This window comes from Saccopteryx leptura, chromosome 10 (assembly GCF_036850995.1).
Source record: "Saccopteryx leptura isolate mSacLep1 chromosome 10, mSacLep1_pri_phased_curated, whole genome shotgun sequence".
Classification (NCBI taxonomy): domain Eukaryota; kingdom Metazoa; phylum Chordata; class Mammalia; order Chiroptera; family Emballonuridae; genus Saccopteryx; species Saccopteryx leptura.
In genome coordinates, this window is record NC_089512.1 from 13,008,507 (window position 1) to 13,030,156 (window position 21,650).

Below are 21,650 nucleotides of genomic sequence, written 5' to 3' on the forward strand. Positions count from 1 at the left end.
CTGCACAGCCCAAGTCATCTTTCCTACCTGCTTAACTGAGCGGGCACTAGACTGAAAGCTATGGGGAGAAAGAGCAAAGGAGCCGAACAGAAGAAAGCAGATACCCTTCCAGTCATTCGTTTCAGTGACTATTTCCTTTATTGATCACACAGGATCCGCCTTATGTTCATCATCAAGGTGAAAAGTCCAAGACTCCAGTGCCTCACAATGAGCCTCACGGCTGGGCCACCACATGGCCCTCCTTAAATCCGCAAAGCAATTATCGGATACGTTCTAACTACTTTCTCCCATGGGCTTTGCATTCCTCCCATTCCCCAAATTATCATGGCCCATTTCTTGGTAATTCTGTACTCCTAAAACCCAGAATGTTCTGCAAACTTGACACTCAGGCAGCCCCTATACCAATGACCTATATATTAATACTAGGTCAACACCGGACACTGTAAAAAACAAATACTGCCATTTCCTACCCAGGGGGTAGAAGCCAGTGATCAAACATGGTCAATAAATGTAAGACCTTAAGATGGAGTTGAGAAAATAATGCTGACTAACACAAGACCAGAAGAGTATCAACTGAGACATAATCAGGAGCCATGGAAACGGAAAACTTGAGGCGCACTGAGAGATGAGCACGTAAGGGACCTCACACGGAGTAGGACAAAGGGTTCGGGCTCTGAGCGGCTGGCTTCCTGGGAGAAGCAAGATCCTGAAAGCAATGCGGTCCTTGGACAGGTGAGGAGCCAGTCCTCTCAGACGAGGGGGCCAGCAGGAAGAGTGGCGGAGGAAGGAAGGAGCCCTCCGTGCAGAGAAGACGGAGGCGGCCCTGGCGTGGCCGGGGCTGCGCACGCATGTGGGGAAGGCGGAGGGGAGAGGAGTAGAGAAGGGGAGCGGGGTGTAACTGCAGGTGGCCCTGTGACTTGGGTGGGTTTCTTCTTAGTGTGCAACTTCTGATGCTCCACGAAACTTGAGCTCCAGTTGAAGGTTTTCCCACACACCTTACACTCATACGGTTTCTCCCCAGTGTGAATTCGCTGGTGCTGAACCAGGGTGGTTTTCTGACTGAACGCCTTCCCACACTCCTGGCATTCGTAAGGTTTCTCACCCGTGTGGATTCTCCGATGTACCATAAAGCGGTAGCTACAGCTGAAAGTTTTCCAGCACTCACTGCATTTATAGAGTTTCTCCCCAGTGTGAACCCTCTGATGCTGGAGGAACACTGAGTTCCGGCGGAAGGCCTTGCCACACTCCTTACACTCATAGGGTTTCTCCCCGGTGTGAACTCGCTCGTGGACGACGCAGTCATAGCTACATCTAAAAGCCTTTCCACAGTCCTTGCACAGAAAGGGTTTCTCCCCGGAGTGGATTTGCTGGTGCCGAATAAGCATTGAGCTGTAGCTGAAGGTTTTCCCACACTCCTTACACTCATACGGTTTCTCCCCAGTGTGAACTTGCTCGTGGACAACACAGTCAGAGCTACACCTGAAAGCCTTTCCACAGTCCTTGCACTGAAAGGGTTTCTCCCCGGAGTGGATTCGCTCATGCCGAGTAAGTGTTGAGTTGTGCCTGAAGGTTTTCCCACAGTCCTTACATTCATAGGGTTTCTCCCCAGTGTGAACTCGCTCATGGACGATGTATTGGTAGCTACACCTGAAAGCCTTTCCACAGTCCTTACATTGAAACGGTTTCTCCCCGGAGTGGATTCGCTGGTGCCGAGTAAGTGTCGAGTTGTAGCTGAAGGTTTTCCCACAGTCCTTACACTCATAGGGCTTCTCTCCACCATGGAGTTTCTGATGCTGAAGGAGGTGGGAATTCTGCCTGAAGGCTTGTCCACATTCCTGACATGAGTGCAGTTTCTCCCTAGTATGCAGTTTCTGGCGCCGTGACAGTTTTGAGTTATATCTGAAGGCTTTCCCAAATTCCTCAAATTTGTAGGGTTTCTCACTGGTGTGACTTCCCTGATACTGGTGACGGTCTGAATGTTGACTGAAATGTCTGCCACATTTACCACTCTGATAACACACCTGTTCCCCAGGGAGACGCCACGTAATGAGATGTGGGCCGACACCACTGCTTCCTTCCAATTTCCTAGCTGTCCCTTCTCTCTTGATGATGGAGGATTGATGATCCTGGACTGTCCAGTCTGTGAAGTCTCTTTTCTTTGAGTCTGTTTTCTTCCCCATGTCCCAGAGCTGTGGCTTCTCTAAGTTGTCTTTAAAGTGAGGGTACACTTGCGTCCCTGCGGTCAGCCCGGGGGGTTCTGGCTCTCTAGGAATGCTCAGCTTTGGAGTTTGCTCCTCATTCTCTGTCTTTGTTTTACCACCTAATGATAAAAAGAAAACATTAGGGGCACTTATTTGCACTGAAAGGGGAAAAGGATTAGCACTACTAGTTAGCCCTGACCTACACACTTTTTGGAGAGAGGCAGAGCCACCGGATGGTGCCCCGAGGGGAAAGGAAACATACTAGAGGTGGAGGAGGCAGACAGTGCCATTAGGACACCAAACAGTGCGGACACCAGAAGCTGTTAATTGAGAACAACAGAATAAGAAAACAGGGAACAGGGTGGAAAAATCGCAGGAGTGGGAAGCATGGAAGGAAAGCAGAGGGAGCTGACGGTGACGAGAGAGATCTCCCAACTGGAGGAGAGCCTGGGCTGAGCAGCTCCAGCACCACACAGTGTCCAGAGAGCTGGGAGATGCTGTCTGCAACAGCGGACCCCAAAGCCCAGACAAGACACTCAACACTTCACAACAGCCTGTAATCTTTCAAGAGATGCTCTCTATCACAAGCATGACCAGGGAGAACGTGGTCTGTAACATGCTGGTTGTGAAGAGTTCAGGGAAGGACCCCTGTTTCAAACCCACGCACTGTGCTCTGGGAGAGAGGCTTATCTCTGTAAAGGAAAAAGACGTGCCGGGTCAAGACCCTTCCAGGCCTGACCAGGTGGTGGCGCAGTGGATAGAGCGTTGGACTGGGATGCAGAGGACCCAGGTTCGAGACCCCGAGGTCACCAACTTGAGCGCGGGCTCATCTGGTTTGAGCAAAGCTCACCAGCTTGGACCCAAGGTCGCTGGCTTGAGCAAGGGGTTACTCGGTCTGCTGTAGCCCCCCGCCCCCCGATCAAGGCACATATGAGAAAGCAATCAATGAACAACTAGGGTACCGCAACAAAGAATTGATGCTTCTCATCTCTCTCCCTTCCTATCTTGTCTGTCCCTTTCTCTGTCTCTGTCGCAAAAAAAAAAAAAAAAAGTAAAAAAACAAACCTTTCCAGGACTGGAGACTGCAGTTGGGACGCATGGGGGAGGCTCGTGCTCTCACGGGTGCCGCTATGACATGGAAACCTTTCTGCCTTTTTGCACTGAAACCTTTTCAAGCATCAAGGATCAGACAAATGAGACTTCTATCTCAGTGTCGCTTCTCAAGCTTTTGTGACCATACTCAATTTTAGGTTCTGACCCAGCACATGCATGCTTATACATATAAACGCTCACACACACAAACACTGAAATAGAACAAAAGTTTCACAAAATGCCCTTAATAAAATTGATGCATTTATGACAGATTCTATACTATTTTTGGTCTCTTTCACGTACTCTAGCACAGTTTAATTCTTCACTGCTGAACACAACTCGTTGATGAGTTGCTACCCACAGGTCGAAAAACACGGTTTGAGATTCTCAAGAACAGTGGTTCTCAAAGTGTGGTCCCTGGTCATCATCTGGGAACTTGTCAGAAATGCACATTCTCGGGCCCCACACCAATCCTGCTGAATTGAATCTCTGGAGATGGTGTCCGGAAGTCTATTTTTAACAAGCCTCCAAGTGACTCAGATGCACACTAGAGTGTGAAACCCATGGACCTGGAAGCTGAAAAGAGCAGCTAGAGGCTGTTCGTTTAATTGTGTACGGCTGCACTGTCCACGGTGGTTGCTAGCCACATGTGGTCATTAAAATTAATTAAAATGGAACAAAATTAAACATCGAGTGCCCACGTGGCGAAAGGCTACGCCAGTGGACAGCACAGTTCCGTGCCACTTCCGTCAGTGCCCAGTTCTAGTGAACAACGCTGGTCAAAGCCTTTGGCAGGCTAAACAGGCCGTGTGCACCTGAGCCAGAGGGAAACACTGCCACCCGCAGGCAGACTGCTGGGAAAGGTTTCTCATCTAGATGAGCTCAAGTGCTAAAGTCAACACAAAGGCACTGATTAAGACGAAGTGTGTGTGTGTGTGTGTGTGTGTGTGTGTGTGTGTGTGTGTGTGTGTTGAATGAGAAAGGTTTACAGAGGCTCTGAGTGGCATCAGGAATTGAGAGAGTATAAGAACAGATTCAAATGAAGGAGAAAGGATACACACCAAATTTCAGGCTTTTTTCTTTTAATTGACTTGAGAGAGAGAAGAGATCGGAGAGAAGTGGGGAGGATCAGGAAGCATCAACTCATAGTAGTTGCTTTTCATACGTGCCTTGACCCGGCAAGCCAGGGGTTTTGTACCAGGACCTCAGCATTTCATGTCGACCGTTTATCCACTGTGCCACCACAGGCCAGGTCTGGGTGGTTTCGTTATTTACCTCAACTGAATAGCTTTCTTTTCTTTTTTTTAAAATTTTTATTTATTGATTTGAGAGAGGAGAATGGGGAGAGAAATGGAGATGGAGAGAGGAGAGAAATATCAATTTGCTGTTTTGTTTATTTCTGCATTCGTCAGTTGACTCTTGCATGAGCCCTGACCAGGGATCAAACCCACAATCTTGGTGTATCAGGATGATGCTCTAATCAAGTGAGCTACCCAGCCAGGCCTCAGTTAACTACCTTTCAAAAAAGGAAACCATTCATTCCAAATAAATAAACAGGATCTTTCCTTCTTTCTTTCTCCCCTCCCCTCCCCACACCCCCTCCCTCCTTCCCTTTCTCTCTTTTTCTTTTTCTTTCTCTTTATTTTATTATTATTATTTTTTAGCAATTGAAAGAGAGAGGGACAGACAGACAGGAAGGGAGAGAGATGAGAAGCATCAATTCTTGGTTGCGGCACCTTAATTGTTCATTGATTGCTTGCTTATATGTGCCTTGAATGGGGGGCTCCAGCCACACCAATGACCCTTTTCTCAAGTCAGTGACCTTGGGCTTCAAGCTAGTGACCTTTGGGGGCTCAAGTGTGACCATGGGGTCATGTTTATGATCCCATACTCAAGCCAGTGACCCCACGTGAGCCAGCAGACAAGCCAGATGAGCTCGCGCTCAAGCCGGCGACCTCAGGAATTTGAACCTGGGTCCTCTGCGTCCCAGACTGATGCTCTATCCACTGTGCCACCGCCTGGTCAGACTGAGTAGGCTTCTTTCAAAACCTAACATTTAATTTAGTGTTTAGGATTCATAAAAATTTCATTCTTATATACAGTTTCACACACACACAGAGTAAGACGTGTTATTACAGAAACAAGTTTTCACTACATTCTGTTTATATTCCTACACTGACTCATAGAAGCCTATTTTCACTAAGTGTTTCAAATCCTTTAGTTTTCCAAAGAAAAATGACAGAAAATTAAATCTTCAGACGGGTCTTCTCCAGTTTGGGGCCGAAGCTCTAGTATGGGACACTTTCCTGAATAAGAATAGCCACTTTCTCCCCACCAGCCTGTGACAGAAAGAAAAGCTGTCTCACGTTAAATCATCAGAAGACAGGAGGACGCAGAGCCAGAGCGGAAGGGGAGGGTTCTCCTGCTCACCCGAGCAGACGCCACTCGTGTCCTCCGCCCCGACAGCTGTCCAGGGACCCAGGCCCCGGGGTGCTTCCCCTCGCTCCAGCTGGGACACCAGGTCCGGTTTGGGAAACGGAAATGCCACTGCAGGAGAAAGCAAAGGAACAGGAAGCTGAGGAGAGGCCCTCCCGACCCGGCTAGGTCCACCCTCTGCTTGCCAGGTGAGCAGAGCAGTGTCTGTCCCAGGGATGAGTGAGGTCAGTGAGGACAGAATCCGGGAATCCGGGGACCAAAGAGGGGCCCGACTTGTTTTGCTCAGGAGGACACTCATCCCAGCTCCATCTGAAAGGACAGAAAACTCCCACGCTGTCGGAGGTATACACGTGGGGGCCCAGGACAGTCACGCAGAGCAGCGGGGGCCCACGTCCCCTCGGGGAGCTGGAAGGGTGCAGGAATGAAGGTGGGCCACCAGGAACCTCCCTGCTCTCCGTGCCCAGAGCAAAGCCCCTTCCAACACAGTCCCCACCAGGAAAAGGAAGACGGAAGTCTTGTTTAAACCAAAGTGAACCTAGAACTTCCTTTATCAGCTACTCGTGCAACTTGGGTTAGGGAGCTCAGCCCAGGAGCAGCAACCCAGCTGGTGTCAGAGGTTCCATCTGGCCAAGGAGGAGGCCATGAGCCCCGAGGGAGGAGCCGTCTCAGAATGGAAGGGGGGCTCACCCAAGGAGGTTACGTTTGCGTAGTTCTCCAGCATCACCTCCCTGTATAGGGCCCTCTGCGCGGGGGTCAGGCTGGCCCATTGGTTCCGGGTGAAGTACACAGTCACGTCCTCAAAGGTCACTGACTCCCGAGACCAAAACTCCTGCTCAGGTGGAAGGACAGAGGAGGGGCCTGAACTCCAGGGAAGGGACGAATCCACCAGAATCCGTGGCTCTGAGCCACACAGCACCCAGTCCAAGGCAGTCCTCAGCCGGCACGCCCGTTTCAATGAGCGCCCTTCTAGGGCCCAATACGCCCATTTCAATATGCGCCCTTCTAGGGCCCAGTACTGGCATCCCAAACACACAGTCCAGCACCGGCCCCTGTCTACCTGGTGATCACGTCAACCCTACGCCTGGTTCTACGGGCTGGGTCTACCTTGCTGGCACACTTCCCAAGGTGCCTCCATCCATCCTGAAGCGCCCTCCAGGGCCCCCATCAGCTGCTCTGTGGCTTCCCCCTGCCACGCCTTTTACTATAGACAGAGCGACAATTCTACTACGTCAAGTTCCTTTCACTCTGGGTCATTCTCCCTCTTTCTGACATCTTGCCTAATCAGAAGCCTGGTTGTCACTTGAGAGCACCATGCAGTCACCTTCTCCTTTCCTAACAGATTTGACTCAAGTGACGGCTGGCAGTCTCTAGCCTTGAGCATGGACCTACGGCCTGATCAACAAGCTCCGTGCGCCTGCCAGGGCTGCCCCCTTCACCAGGTGTCTTGTTCCACCCCCTGCTGGGGCCTCAAGAGAGAAGAAACCATCAACGGTGCTTTAGGCCTCTGTGCTTTGTCCCGTGTCATTTAGTTCCCTATCGATTCACCCAATCATTAGAACACATCTGTGAAGTACGAATTATTATTCCCATTTTTAGATGTGGATCAGTAATAGTAAGCACTTTCAAATAGACAAATGGGAGCCCTCTTTATCTATTTATTGATACTACAAGGTTGGACAAGGAAGCAAAACTTTCAAATGAACTGACCACTTATACATAACTCAGTCCCACTGGGACATCTCTCCAACTCCCACTGTATGCTGTCCATTCCTGTGATGCCAGCGACCTTCCCTCTGTGCTCGGTCTCTCATGGATGGAAGAAATAGCTACTGAAGTACGAGAGGACTGGCAGCCATCATCACAAAGACTGGTTCAGACTAGAATCATCAATGGATGCTAAATCTAGGAAAAAATTTTGAGGAGCAGGTATAATGCGCTAACATATCACCTGACTGTTGGTGTTTTATAAATCTCAGCACTTAATACCATGGATGAGAGTGGGGAAACTTCCTAGAGGATTCCAAATAAAAACCGTTTCTGAGATGCAGCAGATTGACAGTCGTGTGTGTGTATTTTCCCTTTCTTAGTAATGGAACCCTAGTTTTTATCAAGGACTTCTGGCAAGGTTCCCAAAAGAGAGCAAAGTTAGCTGAGAGGTTCGTCTTTTTTGGTATCTCCTGTTCTAGTTGGAATGCACATGATGGCTGGAGATCAAGCAGCCACTTTGGACCATGAGGTAGCCTTCAGCACCAGAGCAAGAGTAGAATAATGAAGCAGAAAGAAAGAGCCTGGTTGCATGGTAACAGTGGAGCTGCCACACGAGCACTAAACTGCCTCTCCCAGGCCTTTTTTACATGAGAAGCATCTATCTTGTTTAAGCCACTGTCACTTGGGATTTTCTTAGTGGCACATTACCCCGATTGACTACTATACTCCAGGCAAAGGACCAGTAGAGAAAAGCCTGCCCCCACAGATGTTTCAACATTTCCTGACTTGGAACTAATTTTGGCTTAAATGCTGGAACAGAAGTGGGTGGTCCAATGTTTACAAGGGACCAAACATACACTGCTCTTAAGTCCCTGGGATGGAGCACTGGAGAAAAGTTCAGTGAAACCTTCCTCCACCAGTAAGAAAACTCCGGACAGACAAGCGCTCCCAATGCTGCAGGAATCTGTGTCAACAAAGGACACAGGTTCTCGGAGAGGTCAAGCTGCAGTCTTGGCAATGGGCTAGAGGCCCAATCTTCAGCTCCACTCACCATTCCTCCAAAAACCCACCTCCCTCATCAATCCACCCCCTCCGAATGCAGCCAGTTTTGGCTTCACTGCACGCTAACTTCATGGTCTGCAGGGCAAACTCGTTCTATGGGAATGCCTGCTTAAGCTCAGGAGCTGCCCTCTGTGTACTGCCATGCGGTCTAACACTCTCCAGACTCTAACCTGTCTGTTAATCCTGAAGATACAGTACAAATGCAGATTCCCATATCTGGGATGGGGCCTGGGGTTCAGCCTCCTAACAAGCCCACTGGAGAGGCCAGAGCCGCTCATCTGTGCACCCTACTTGCAGTGGGCACGGAAGTAGTTTCATTTCTAGGAGAATTTCTTGGCCGGTGCTTCTCTCTTTCCGAACCAATCTGATCCTCCCAAGTTGACCCACTCTCCCTCATCAACTGCACCAGCATACTCCTCTGCCAGGCTCTACTGTGGATGCCAAGCTAAGCACTGGACTGGCCGTCTCAGGTTACTGGTCCTAGTAACCTCTCATATCTGTTCAGAATACGAAAGCCAGAAGAAAGCTCAGCTCACCTGGAGCCACACTGTCTGGGGCATGGCTGATGGCCCCGGCTTCAAGCACTGCCCTCTCTGTTTGGCACAGCAAGAATCTGCAGAGCTGAGAGGAGAGAGAACCACAATGAGAACAATGAGACTGACCTGTCCTGTTTCCCACACTGGCCGCCTTTTCCTCCCTCCGTCGTGGGAAGCATATTCTCAGGACCCTGTGGATGTTCTCAATGCACCTTTTCTAGTGATTCCTGGGGCGCTGAAACTGCTCCGTCCGTACACTCTACAAACTTGCCTGGTGAGGCTGGAAATTCCTAGACAGAATATCCATGAAGCAAGAGTCAAGAACTGCAGTGCATTTGTGGCTTTTAAGAAAATCCCTGGCCCACTATGAACGGGGCAGGCAGGGAAAGACACTCAACACCCAGTGGACCAGGCTGATGGGGCCCGACCGGGACCTGAACCCTCCGCCCGGGAAGCAGGCGACCAGCAGCATCACCGGCCCCCACCCTGAGCACCCGAGCACGTCAGACCAGCTCCCAGCGGCAGGAAGGTCTCGGTGGCGTCTCCGCCTGCAGAAGGGTGGGCCCGAGCTCCAGGAGCGCAGCGGCCGGGCAGCACTGGGACACAAGGTCGCAGAATTCCGGGCGCTCACTGGAGCGGGGACAGCCCAGCGGAACTGAGCCAAGGCGGAAGCACGAGCGCGGCGCTCTCCGCCTCTCTAGGAAGCCCAGAGGCTGGCCCTTCTCCATGGTTCCCCCAAGCCAGAGGCACACGCCCCTTGCCCGCCCCCCACGCTGGGACAGCTCGGGCTCTGGCTCTTATGATCTGTTCAAGGGCAGAGGCTCCACATACTACTTCTTGTGATGCTCTGAATTCGGGCTCTGACATCACTAGTTCGAACGAATTTGTAGCGGCAGTCTCCAGCTGCTGGCTGATTAGACTGCGCCCTAAAATCATGAAGTCTGGGGTCTGTCTGGGTTCAAACCCTATTTTCATTTATTCGCTGTATGGCCTTATGCAAGTTACTTAACTCTATGCCTCAATTTCTCAGTTGAGAATGGTTATAGTTTCAAACTCATACGTTCAAAATACTAGCTTGTTGCGGGAGCAAAGGAAGCGACCGGTGGAGGACAAACGCACTCAGACAACGTGCTGGAGGAAGGGGATTTATTTGCCTGCGGAGCAGCAAGGTCCAACAGCACCAAGCCGCTGGGCTCCCCTAAGCCGGCTTTCTTGAGTCTTACACAGCTTTCACATGGACAGTGTCTGTTCCCTTTGTCTGCAGACGTGTGTCCCTCGTGTCTCCGGGAGAGGAGGGGTGTGAGGGGGAGGTTCGAACCGTTTGTCCTGACCATTTGCTTGTTTTCCAAGCAAGCTGTTCCAGGGAGTGGGTCAAGGAACTGCGTGGTTGTGGGTTGTTCATTTTAAACTAACTTAGCCTTTCTATCCTCAAACTGAGTCCGTCAATTCACGTAAAGCACATATCAAATTCTGGGTCTGTACTATTAAGTCAAAGTGCTTGTTCTGTTCTGACATTATTATAGCCATACGCCACTTACCGGGTTATCTTCTGAGAAACATAATGGTATTTGAGTATATAAAGATCTAAACAGAGCCCTGGCCAGTTGGCTCAGCGGTAGAGCGTCGGCCTGGCGTGCGGGGGACCCGGGTTCGATTCCCTGCCAGGGCACATAGGAGAAGCGCCCATTTGCTTCTCCACCCCCCCCCCCCCCTCCTCTCTGTCTCTCTCTTCCCCTCCCGCAGCCAAGGCTCCATTGGAGCAAAGATGGCCCGGGCGCTGGGGATGGCTCCTTGGCCTCTGCCCCAGGAGCTCAAGTGGCTCTGGTTGCGGCAGAGCGACACCCCGGAGGGGCAGAGCATCGCCCCCTGGTGGGCAGAGCGTTGTCCGTGGTGGGCGTGCCAGGTGGATCCTGGTCGGGCGCATGCGGGAGTCTGTCTGACTGTCTCTCCCCGTTTCCAGTTTCAGAAAAATACAAAAAAAAAAAAAAAAAAAAAAAAAAAAAGATCTAAACAGAAAAGATCCAGTAAAAATACGGTATAAGAGATGAAGAATGTGCACTTGCCGAGCACTTTCCATGGATGGAGCTGGCAGGACTGGAAATTGCTTTGGATGAGTGGTAGGGTAAAGGCCTAGGACATCACTGTAACACTACTGTGCACACTTTATGGACACTACACTTAGGCTACACTATTCAAAAAACAGGAGGTTAAATCAAGCATGAGGAAATGATGCAATCAAAAGAAGTGGTAAACACAAGATGTATGAGGCTGCTGCCCACTTAACAGCAAAGTTTTAGAGCAAACAATTTTGTAAGTAGAAAGAGTACACTGTAAAATGATAAACAGTGGATAGAAACAGTAGCTTTTCAAGTATTATACTGTACATTATCACACATGCTACACTTGCACCTGGCAGCAATTTGTTTATACCCGCATCACCAAACATGCCTTAAGCTATAGTGCTGGGACAGCTATGAAATCACAAGGAAATAGGTATTTTTCAGCTTCATTATAATCTTAGGGGACCAGTCATATATGCAGTCTGTTACTGACCAAAATATTATTTTGCAGCGTGTAACTGTATTCCTGTGAATATCATGTTTCCTGTTTCTCCTGTAACTTTCTCCAATCCAGATAAAATACTCTTGGCAACAGTGCTTCCTGCTAGCCAAGCATTATAGATAGTAGAGCTAGAGACCAGTGTATCCACCTGCCTGGGCACTAGATGATGTCCTTCAGTTCTAGAAAATCACTTCAACCTAGAACTATTATAGATATCTACTGCTCACAAAAATTAGGGAGTAATTTCAAAATGAATATGAAGTGATAAAATATCCCCTTATTTTTGTGAGCAGTATAGATAAAAGGTGTAATATTATACCTATTTGGTCACTACCAGTTCCTGATACGAGAGCTATAGAACACTTGAAATTTTGGGTGTCTTTTTGTATGCTGATTCCTAGAACAGCCTCAGCTCAAGAGTAACCATGTAATTGTAATAAGCAGCTTGAATTTTTATTACCCCCACCTCAGTGAGCTAGAGATTGAGCTAATCTCCAAGAGCCAGTGATTTGATTAGTCGTGCTTACATGAGCCTCCACACACCCTAGAAGGGTGGCCTTCAGAGACCTTCTAGGTTGGCGAACACCCGGAGGGCCGAGGGAGGTAAGCTGGAGAGCGCCTGCAAGCCTCCTGCCCGCTCACTCACACCTTGGCCTATATTTTTCTTCCATTTGGTTGTTCCTGAGCTTTATCCTTTGTAATAAACTGGTAACAGTGAGCTGTTTTAGTAAACGATCGAAACTCAGGAGGTAGTCCCATTTACCGCCAGTCAGTGAGAAACACAGAAGACGTGGTCTTTTGATTGGCATCTGAAACGGCGGCAGACCCCTAAACCTGTGGGGTCGGATGCTAACTCTTGGTAGCCAAGAGTTAGAATTGAACTAGCTGGTGGGGGACGGGGGGCGGGGGGTCAGGGACAACCCACCTTTACTAACACAAATGCTGTAAGAAATAGTTTATAAGGGCAAACTTACATTTTCTGTGTAACTCGGTGGGCTGGCTTTATACTATGCATCTGAAACTGGGCAGAGTAAGACAGAGGAGCTGATTTTCTAATGACGACACCAACAATCCTATCCATCAGCTTCATAATCCTGCCCCAACGACAGTTTAATCCACAATCAAGCATATTTGCCAGCATGTCAAAAAGAACCTTTATTACTTTTATAACAGCCTCTTATGTTCTCATGCTTTCTTGCCAGATGCCTTGGGAGCAGGTGCTTTCTGGGCTGGAGCTTTCGGACCCTTCTGAGCTTTCGGAGGCGCTGCCTTCTGGCCGGCAGCTTTCTGGGCAGGAGCCTTCTGGGCAGGGGCCTTCTGGGCTGGAGCCTTCTTGTCTGCAGCAGTCACCTTTTTTGCCGGACCCTTTGCAGCAGGCACAACTGCTGTAGCTGCACCTTTAGCAGCAGCTGCACCTTTAGCAGCAGCCGCTTTTTTGGGTGAAGCTTTCAGGAGAGCTGCCTTTTGAAGCTTCTTAACTTCAAGCTTGATTATTCGGTTCCTCTGAAAAATTTCAATGTATTTATCATATATGCATATAGTAAACTATTTTGTCATACACACCCACACACACAATGTATAAGACACAACCCTTATGAAAATAACTTTCATCTACTAGGCTTGGGCAAACAGTATTACCAAACAAGTTTGGCTTAAAAGATAACAATCCTGTAATAATTTAAAAACTTACCATTTTCTTTGCCTTCATGACTTTGTAACGATCAAAATCTGTCATCTTGGCTTTCTGTTAAAAAACAAAAACAAGCCCTGGCCGGTTGGCTCAGCGGTAGAGCGTCGGCCTAGCGTGCGGAGGACCCGGGTTCGATTCCCGGCCAGGGCACACAGGAGAAGCGCCCATTTGCTTCTCCACCCCTCCGCCGCGCTTTCCTCTCTGTCTCTCTCTTCCCCTCCCGCAGCAGAGGCTCCATTGGAGCAAAGATGGCCCGGGCGCTGGGGATGGCTCCTTGGCCTCTGCCCCAGGCGCTAGAGTGGCTCTGGTCGCAATATGGCGACGCCCCGGATGGGCAGAGCATCGCCCCCTGGTGGGCAGAGCGTCGCCCCATGGTGGGCGTGCCGGGTGGATCCCGGTCGGGCGCATGCGGGAGTCTGTCTGACTGTCTCTCCCTGTTTCCAGCTTCAGAAAAATGAAAAAAAAAAAAAAAAAAAAAAAAAAAAAAAACAAAAACAAAACCTCTCATATCACCTTCCAACCCTCGAAAATAGAAGAAGTCAAATGACTGTATAAGTCACTACCTTTTCTCTGGCTTCAATCTTCTTGGCCCATCTCGTGGTTGCCCATTTTGTATTGATATCTGCCTTCTGCCAGGCTTGTCGAACATACTTCTGGCGAGCACTAAAAAGAACCAAGACCAGAGATCAAGAAATCAGCTGTGAATCCACACAGATGCAAGGACAGCTTTGTGTCCTCTGAAAAAGCAAAACCAATACCCCCCAAGTTAAAAAGCAAAAGCAAAATGATACCAAAAGTGCCCTTCCCATGTGTTGTACCTCTAGCTCCAACACATGCCACTTGGCACACCACGTCTTTTACTAATTTAAATGCTGTTCTCTGAACCAGGATGTTTTATAATCTCAAACACACAATTCAAAAAAAGTAACCAGCCCATGGTCAGGACTTAAAAATGACCTCTTATCATATCTAGAATATCACTCCAGAGTAGTGGGCGTGTAGAAAGCAACTTCCTTTTGTAAAGAATGTGGTATAGTTAATCCCTAATATTTTTATTTTGTACAAAAATGTTTCAAGATTTGTGGTCAAATACCACAGAATCCAATTATAATCATTTAAAAAATTTCCCCCAAAATATTGAGTATTAAAATCCAGTATGCTTAGGAAATAAACTAGTAATTGCAGCATGTGTCCCACCACAGCCGTCACTGTAGATGACTGCACAGCAACACAGTAGTGTTTTAACTTCCACAGACCACATGTCAAGAGAGAATCACTGAATGTCGCCATTCCTTTTAAGTACCTAAGAACAGAACCACTCTAACAGCTCTCACAGACAGTGTATGCTAAAGACACTTATACTGACACAAACAAAATGCTCAACTAAGGACAACCAGAGTACTGGAAAATAGAAGAGTATTTTTTGTTTTAAGTGAGAGGTGGGGAGAGAGAGACAGACTCCCGCATGCACCCCAGCCGGGATCCACCTGGCAACCTGTCTGGGGCTGATGCCCGAATCAACCCCAAGCCACTGGCTATGGAAGGGGAAGAGAGAAGAGGGAAGAGAAGCAGATGGTCGCTTCTCACGTGTGCCTTGACCGCGGATCAAACCCGGGATGTCCATATGGTGGGCCGACGCTCAATCCACTGAGCAAACCAGCCAGGGCCAAGAGTTAGTATTTTTGTTTCGAAGCTAAAAGTGACTAAAATATAAACAGGACACCAGAATTGCTTAAGGTCTTTACTGTGTAAATCCTGAAAGAGGTACAAAAGAAAATTAAAAATAAATAAAAATAGGCCCTGGCCGGTTGGCTCAGTGGTAGAGCGTCGGCCTGGTGTGCAGAAGTCCCGGGTTCGATTCCCGGCCAGGGCACACAGGAGAGGCGCCCATCTGCTTCTCCACCCCTCCCCCTCTCCTTCCTCTCCGTCTCTCTCTTCCCCTCCCGCAGAGAGGCTCCACTAGAGCAAAGATGGCCCGGGCACTGGGGATGGCTCTGTGGCCTCTGCCTCAGGCGCTAGAGTGGCTCTGGTTGCAACATAGTGACGCCCAGGATGGGCAGAGTATCGCCCCCTGGTGGGCGTGCCAGGTGGATCCCGGTCGGGCGCATGCGGGAGTCTGTCTGTCTCTCCCCATTTTCAGCTTCAGAAAAATACAAAAAATAAAAATAAAAATAAATAAAAATAAAATAAATAGAAATAAAAAAGATAGTGAATCAGGACAAAGGCAAGCCAGAGAACTACCAGCTCACAACAACCTTAAAAAAGGAAATGCCTGCCTACTACACTGTAAATTCCTCTTCTGAACTGCTCACACTCTTCAACATTATTTACTACATTCTCAAGGGAACGCCAGTGAAATAACAAAAACACTTTTTAAACTAAAACTTTTCCCAGTATAAACTGGGAGAATGTGGCTGGTGGATAGTTACCTGTGTGGGAACTTGAGGATGAAGTCAGTGAGCTGCATACACTTGAAGGGCATAGCCTGTCTCCTTACTTGAGTGCAAGGTCCATCAACCAAGGCCTAGAACACATAAATAAGATCAAGACCCCAGTGCAAAACCTGACAGCATTCAAAATGGAACAGTGTGTACATGTCCTTTCAGAACCAAATCCCCATTTAAGTGCTGTGTGTGTGTGTGTGTGTGTGTGTGACAGAGACAGAGATAGGGACAGACAGGAAGGGAGAAAGATGAGAAGCATCAATTCTTCATTGCAGCATCTCAGTTGTTCATTGATTACTTTCTCATATGTGCCTTGACGGGGTGGGGGTGTGTGTGAGCACGCTAAAGCAGACTGAGTGACCCCTTCCTGAAGCCAGCAACCTTGGGCTGAAGCTGGCGACCCCGGGTTTTAATCCTGAGTCCACTGCATCCCAGTCCTATGCTCTATCCACTGTGCCACTGCCTGGTCAGGCTTAAGTGCTTTTTAAAAAGACTAGCTATTAGTAGTGGTACAGTGTATAACCCAGCCACACATAATACACTTGACAAATTTAAGCCTTCATTCCTTCCATTCCCAACTTAATGTTCATTCCTTCTTTGGTCAATCCCTTAGTTTGTGTTCTCAAATACTGACAATAGCAAACATGGGCTTTCTTTGTGCGTGGCTTTGTTCTAAACTCGCTTTATAAACATTAACTCATTTAAACCTCACCAATGCTTTAACCATAAGAGAAAGAAAGCTCTGGCTAGTTTAAGCAGGGAGTTAATTCTCCAACCAGCGATATTGACCAGCTCAAATCTGTGTCTGAACCCCTACTGTCCACTAGCTGTTTTCCTCCCAGGTAAAGCAAAGCCATCACCCACAGTCCTCAGGGGCCACGGGGGCCGTCACCAGCTAGCTACACGTTAAGTTGGGACACTTCCCTTACACTTACCCTGTTCTGATCGATAACATCTACAATCGCGACCAGCTTCCCGGCGTGTGGACCGAAGGAGACGTAGGCCACCCGGCCAACCTCCACGAAACGCCTGAACACCTAAAACGGGCGGGGAGGAGGAGTGAACAGCGAAACGAATTAGAAGTTCTCGATTCTCTATACGGTTTGCAGCCTAAAGGCGACGTAGCTCAGTCCACCGAAAGAAAGCGTTCAGGGAAACACGCCCAAGAGTCTGGGCGACCTGGACGAAGCCGCAGAGGCGGGGGCGGCGGCCAAGGCTGGGTCTCCCCAGCCTCCAAGGCGGCCTCCATGCCCCCGCCCGCCAGCTGCATCCCAGCGGGGCCCGGGAGGCCAGGCACCGGCAGCTCCGACCCTCCAGCTCTGGCGGCGGTGGCGGTGGCGCGCACGCGGGGCCCAGGCGCGCCGGGCCGCCCGGCCCTCCACGCGCTCACTGACCGTGCGCCCAGGAAGCTCCCAAACTCCGTGCTCCACCCTCCTGGGGACCCTCACCACGCACTACGTAAGGCCCGCGAGGCACCATTCCGCGCCCCAGCCCAGGCGGTAGCGGCGCTGCATGGCCACCAGACCCGGAGCCCACAACAGTGACACTCACCATGTTGGCGGCGCTCAGCGAGAAGGAAGAAGGCCCGCTCGATTGTGCGCATGTGTAGAAGGCCGCCCCGCCCCTGTACTAAACGGAGCGCCGACGATTGGTTGGGATTGGGGCGTCCGTACGTACTCGCGCGCATGCGCACTGGCAAAACATGGAGGTGCTGGCGTGAAAAGGGATGGTATTTAGCTAACGCTGGCGACGAGATTGCCTTCCGTGATCCGGCGTTGGAGTTGCGGCAGTGACATCTCTTAATAGTTTAGGGTGAAGAAGAGCACAGATGCTATGACTCCAGTGTAATGCTGTCGATATTCCATTTTACTTTTTTAACAGTTTTTCATCTTTCCCTCCACTGATCACTGCTCTGCCGATTCTTGTCTAAGTGTTTTTGCCCATGGCTTAGTACTAAACTTATTTTTGCCTCCCTAAGTGATTCCAGTGATTTTGTTAACATTTCATTTTAAAGTAATTCAGACTTACAGAAAAGTTGCAAAACTAATACAAGTAATTTCCATGAAACAGGTGTATTCACACATCACCGAAATAAGTCAGACACAAAGTATATGCTGTGTGATTTCACAGGCAAACTAATCTGTGGGTGTTAGAAATAATGAACATGGTTACCCTTGCTTTGGGCAGGTCTAAGGAAGGGCAAGAATCTGCATTTAAAAACAAGCTCTCCAGGGATTTATAGAACACACTTTGGCAAACATTTTTTAATTCTCCACTTACAGAATTATTTTTCTAAAGTTCATCTGATTAAGTCGCCCTATTTAAAGTCCTCCAAATGTTCATTTTAATCTTCTCTTCTACAGGATGAAGTCCAAACTCACTAGCCTGGCATTCAAAGCCCTGCACAATAATCTCACCCCCACCCCCCTATAGCTACAGGTCCCAGGACTTTTCATGCAGTTGGGCTCCCTCTTCCTAGAATGTGCTCTTCACTCTCTATGGAGAACAACAGCATGATCTTGAGGAAGCATCTGGACACCCCTTCCCAAGTAGCCTCAGGCTGTTTTCAGATTTCTTTGAAATTCTATGATAATGGCAAGGTAACTCTAAGTAAGATCTGTCTACCTTGTGAAGTTGCGGGCTTGTCCAGAAATGAGCAAGATGATCATTAGTAGTTACTGACATCAGAAACCAAACAACCAGACCAAGCACCCAACTGGCTCATCCAGTCACCGGGGGAAGGGCTAGTCCTGTCCCCTCCATATCCTTTTTTCCATGTCATTTTGAATCAATTCACACATGTGATGGTCAATTTTATGTGTCGATATGGCTAGGTTACAATCTTTAGTTAATTGTTGGCCTAGGTGTTGCTGTGAAGGTATTTTATAGATGTGATTAAAGTCTATAATCAGTTGTTTTTAAGTAAGGGAAATTATCCTAGGTAATCGTGAGCCTGATGAAATCAGTTGAAAGACCTTATGAGCAGAGCCAACCAAGGCTTCCCCGAGAAAGAAGAAATTCCACCTGTGGACAGTAGCAGTAATAAGGGCATAGAGGTCCAGCCTGCCCTTAGGGACAGCCTGCCCTGTGGATTTCAGACCTGCCTGTCCAGCCTCTCCAATCACATAAGGAATTTCTTGCAAAAACAATCTCTTAGCATATCTCTCCTACTGGTTCTATTTCTTTGATTAAACACTGACTGCTATACCAGGTATATCATTTCATCTGGAAATACACTGCTTAAAAAAATTAGGGGGTATTTCAAAATGAATATGAAGCGATAAAATATCCCCTAACTTTTGTGAGCAGTCTAGTTTAGCAAGTCTCTAAAAGGTAAGGATTCTTGAGGAAAAAAATTCACAAGACCATTATATCCCCTAAACAAAAATTAACAGCAATCCTTGACATCATCAAATGTTCAGATTTCCAACTGTCTTATTATTTTATAGTAATAAAAACATTTTTGAACTAATTTTTTTTTCAGCATCTTTAACTAGGGAGAGGGAAAATGGGCCCAGCCTGGAAAGATTTTCTCCATGGCTCCAGCAGAGGGCCTCCCTGTCTCAGTTGTTTCAAGAGGAAAGAAATCTGTGTCCTGTCTCTTCCAGCCTCAGTCTGAACTCAGCCCAGTTAGACTTTCAGCAAATGTATGATTAGTGAATGAATGAATGAATGAATGAGTAAATGGATAAAAGAAATACTTTTGAAAATTTTTATTCATTCGCTATACTCTGTGTCAGACATTGTCTAAGCGCTAAATTTCTCTTTTCTTGACTATCCCATGAGGTCGATATTCCGCCTCCCCCCCCCCCATTTTATGCATGAGGAAATCAAGGTTCATAGAGATTGAAAGACTTTATGAAGACCAGAGAGGTAGCAAAGAACCAATTCTTGAGTTGACCGACATCTATAATTTTATTTTTCAAATGTCATATAGGACATACAGAAAGTGTATAAATGGTTGAAGAAAGGGAACACTTGTAACTACTATCTAGTTATAGAATACCACTACCGCTTCGTAAGTCCTATTACTATGGACTCAATGTTTGTGTGCCCCCAATGTTCTTATGTTAAAAGTCCTAACCTCCAAGGTGCTGGTATTTGGATGTGCGGCTTTTAGGAGGTCATTAGGATTAGATGAGGTCATGAGGTAGTGCCCACTGGCCACGACAGGGTTAGTACCCTCATAAAAAGAGACACCAGAAAGCTCACTCTCTCTTTCTGCACCAGCACAGGGGCAAGGCCATGTGAGGACTCAGTCAGAAAGCCGCTGTCTACAAGCCAGAAAGAGGGCTCTCACTAGGAATTGAACTGGCTGGCACCTTGACCTTGTTCTTCTCAGCTTCTAGAACTGTGAGAAATTAGATTTCTGTTGTTTAAACCATCCTTTCTCTGGTATTTTCTTATGGCAGCCCTAAGAGACTAAGACAACTGTTTATCTTTTGCCAAATACAACCTCTATTTTCTTCCAAATTCAAGAGTAATAACTTTCTTGCTTTCTTTAGAGTTTATCTTGTGTGTTTGGTTTTGCTTGTCTTTGAACTTTATATAAATGGAATTATACCATATATATAGTGACTTGCTTTTTACCCTGTGTTTGGAAGATTCATCCATATTCGACCTATATTTGTAGTTCTTTTGTTTTCATATTGTATGGTACTTTCTAGTACATATATATTACTATTTATTCTTTCATTTTATGGGATGGGCATGTTGGTTGCTAGTAAGAATATTCTCAGGTGTGCATCTTGGTATACAGACTAATATATACTATAGAACACATATTCTTTAAGGTATATATACCCTGGACTGGAATTTCTGGGTCACTAGGTATGCATACCTTCAACTTTTTAGACAATACCACAGTTACCCAGAGTGGTTACGTTAAATTACATGATCAGACTTCCTACGTTTTGCAAAACCAATAGGAATATTGGTTTTATTGTATCATTTCATTGTACTTTTAATTCGTGTTGCCCTGACCTATGTAACGAGATCGAGCACTTTTTCACATTTATTGCAGCTTCACCACAAGGCTGAAATCAAGGTGGTAACTGGGCTGAGCTCTCCTCTGCAGGTTCCGGGGAGACCCGCTTCCGAGATCAGTCGGGGTGCTGGCTGAACCCTGCTCCTTGCAGTTGGACTGAGGTCCCTGTTTCTTTCTGGCCATCCACCAGGGGTTGCTGTTGTTAGTTCCTAGGAAATGCTCTCCAGCCATTTCTACCTGGCCTTCTCCATCTTCAACCTAGCAACAGTCAGATCCTTCCTGAGCTGTGCGTAGGACTGCCTTTTCTGGAGAAAATACTCTCTGCCTTTAAAGATCTCATCTGATGACATTAGCCCTACCTGAACAATCTCTATTTTAAAGTCAACTGATTGTAATTACATCTGCAAATCCTTATGTCATGCAACAATGAAATCTTGGGAGTGATACTAGAGGGTGAAGGTCACAGGGACCACCTCAGACTTCTGCCTACCCCGGTGGTACTAAATATGTTCCTTTGGCATACAGATTTTGTGATTGTTTATCTATTAAGATTCTTAGATATACTTTGGAAAACACAAAATACTCCATTAGCTTATTCCAAATTCCCAAATGGGCTAGAAATACTGACTACAACCTGCCTTCATGAAGCCTTGGCCCTCTCTCCTGCACAGACATGTCCTTTCTTTGCTTGGAAACTTTTGGTGATTTGGATGCTATTCCTTTTTTATTTTTCTTTGTTGATGCTATTCTTATCTGATATCTAATTTACTGCCCACCCCTGTCATTTATGGAAACGGTATCACAGAATCACTCAAGAAATATATTGAGTATATGATACATTCACAGCACTTATGCAAATCTAAGATCACACCTGGCAAAGTGTTAGGCCCACAGTAGGTGTTTCTTAGATGTCTGTTGAATAAACAAGTGATA

General features: G+C 47.6%; 2 protein-coding genes across 2 annotated transcripts; both read right to left on the bottom strand.

Moving 5' to 3' along the window:
* Positions 1-9,652, bottom strand: ZNF619 (zinc finger protein 619). Its single transcript, XM_066352008.1, is given in 7 exon segments — positions 1-779; positions 781-2,320; positions 5,724-5,840; positions 6,417-6,558; positions 9,035-9,111; positions 9,247-9,324; positions 9,469-9,652. Coding segments are annotated over 5 exon segments (1,959 nt in total). The 5' UTR covers positions 9,059-9,111; positions 9,247-9,324; positions 9,469-9,652; the 3' UTR covers positions 1-643.
* A 3,074-nt stretch (positions 9,653-12,726) lies between these two features.
* RPL14 (ribosomal protein L14) lies at positions 12,727-17,347 on the bottom strand. The gene is made up of 6 exons (XM_066352010.1): positions 17,282-17,347; positions 16,666-16,767; positions 15,716-15,810; positions 13,850-13,949; positions 13,287-13,340; positions 12,727-13,099 (listed from the first exon to the last, which is right to left on the bottom strand). Exons 1-6 carry the CDS (start codon positions 17,282-17,284, stop codon positions 12,782-12,784), a joined length of 672 nt encoding a protein of 223 aa, XP_066208107.1. The 5' UTR covers positions 17,285-17,347; the 3' UTR covers positions 12,727-12,781.
* Positions 17,348-21,650: the final 4,303 nt, after the last annotated feature.

Bases quoted from the DNA above. Each gene is read 5' to 3' on its own strand.
- RPL14 (XM_066352010.1), bottom strand. The intron at 13,950-15,715 runs GTAACTATCCAC...GGTTCTTTTTAG, and splicing joins ATCCTCAAGTTCCCACACAG to TGCTCGCCAGAAGTATGTTC. The intron at 13,341-13,849 runs GTAGTGACTTAT...GTTTTTTAACAG, and splicing joins AGATTGAAGCCAGAGAAAAG to AAAGCCAAGATGACAGATTT.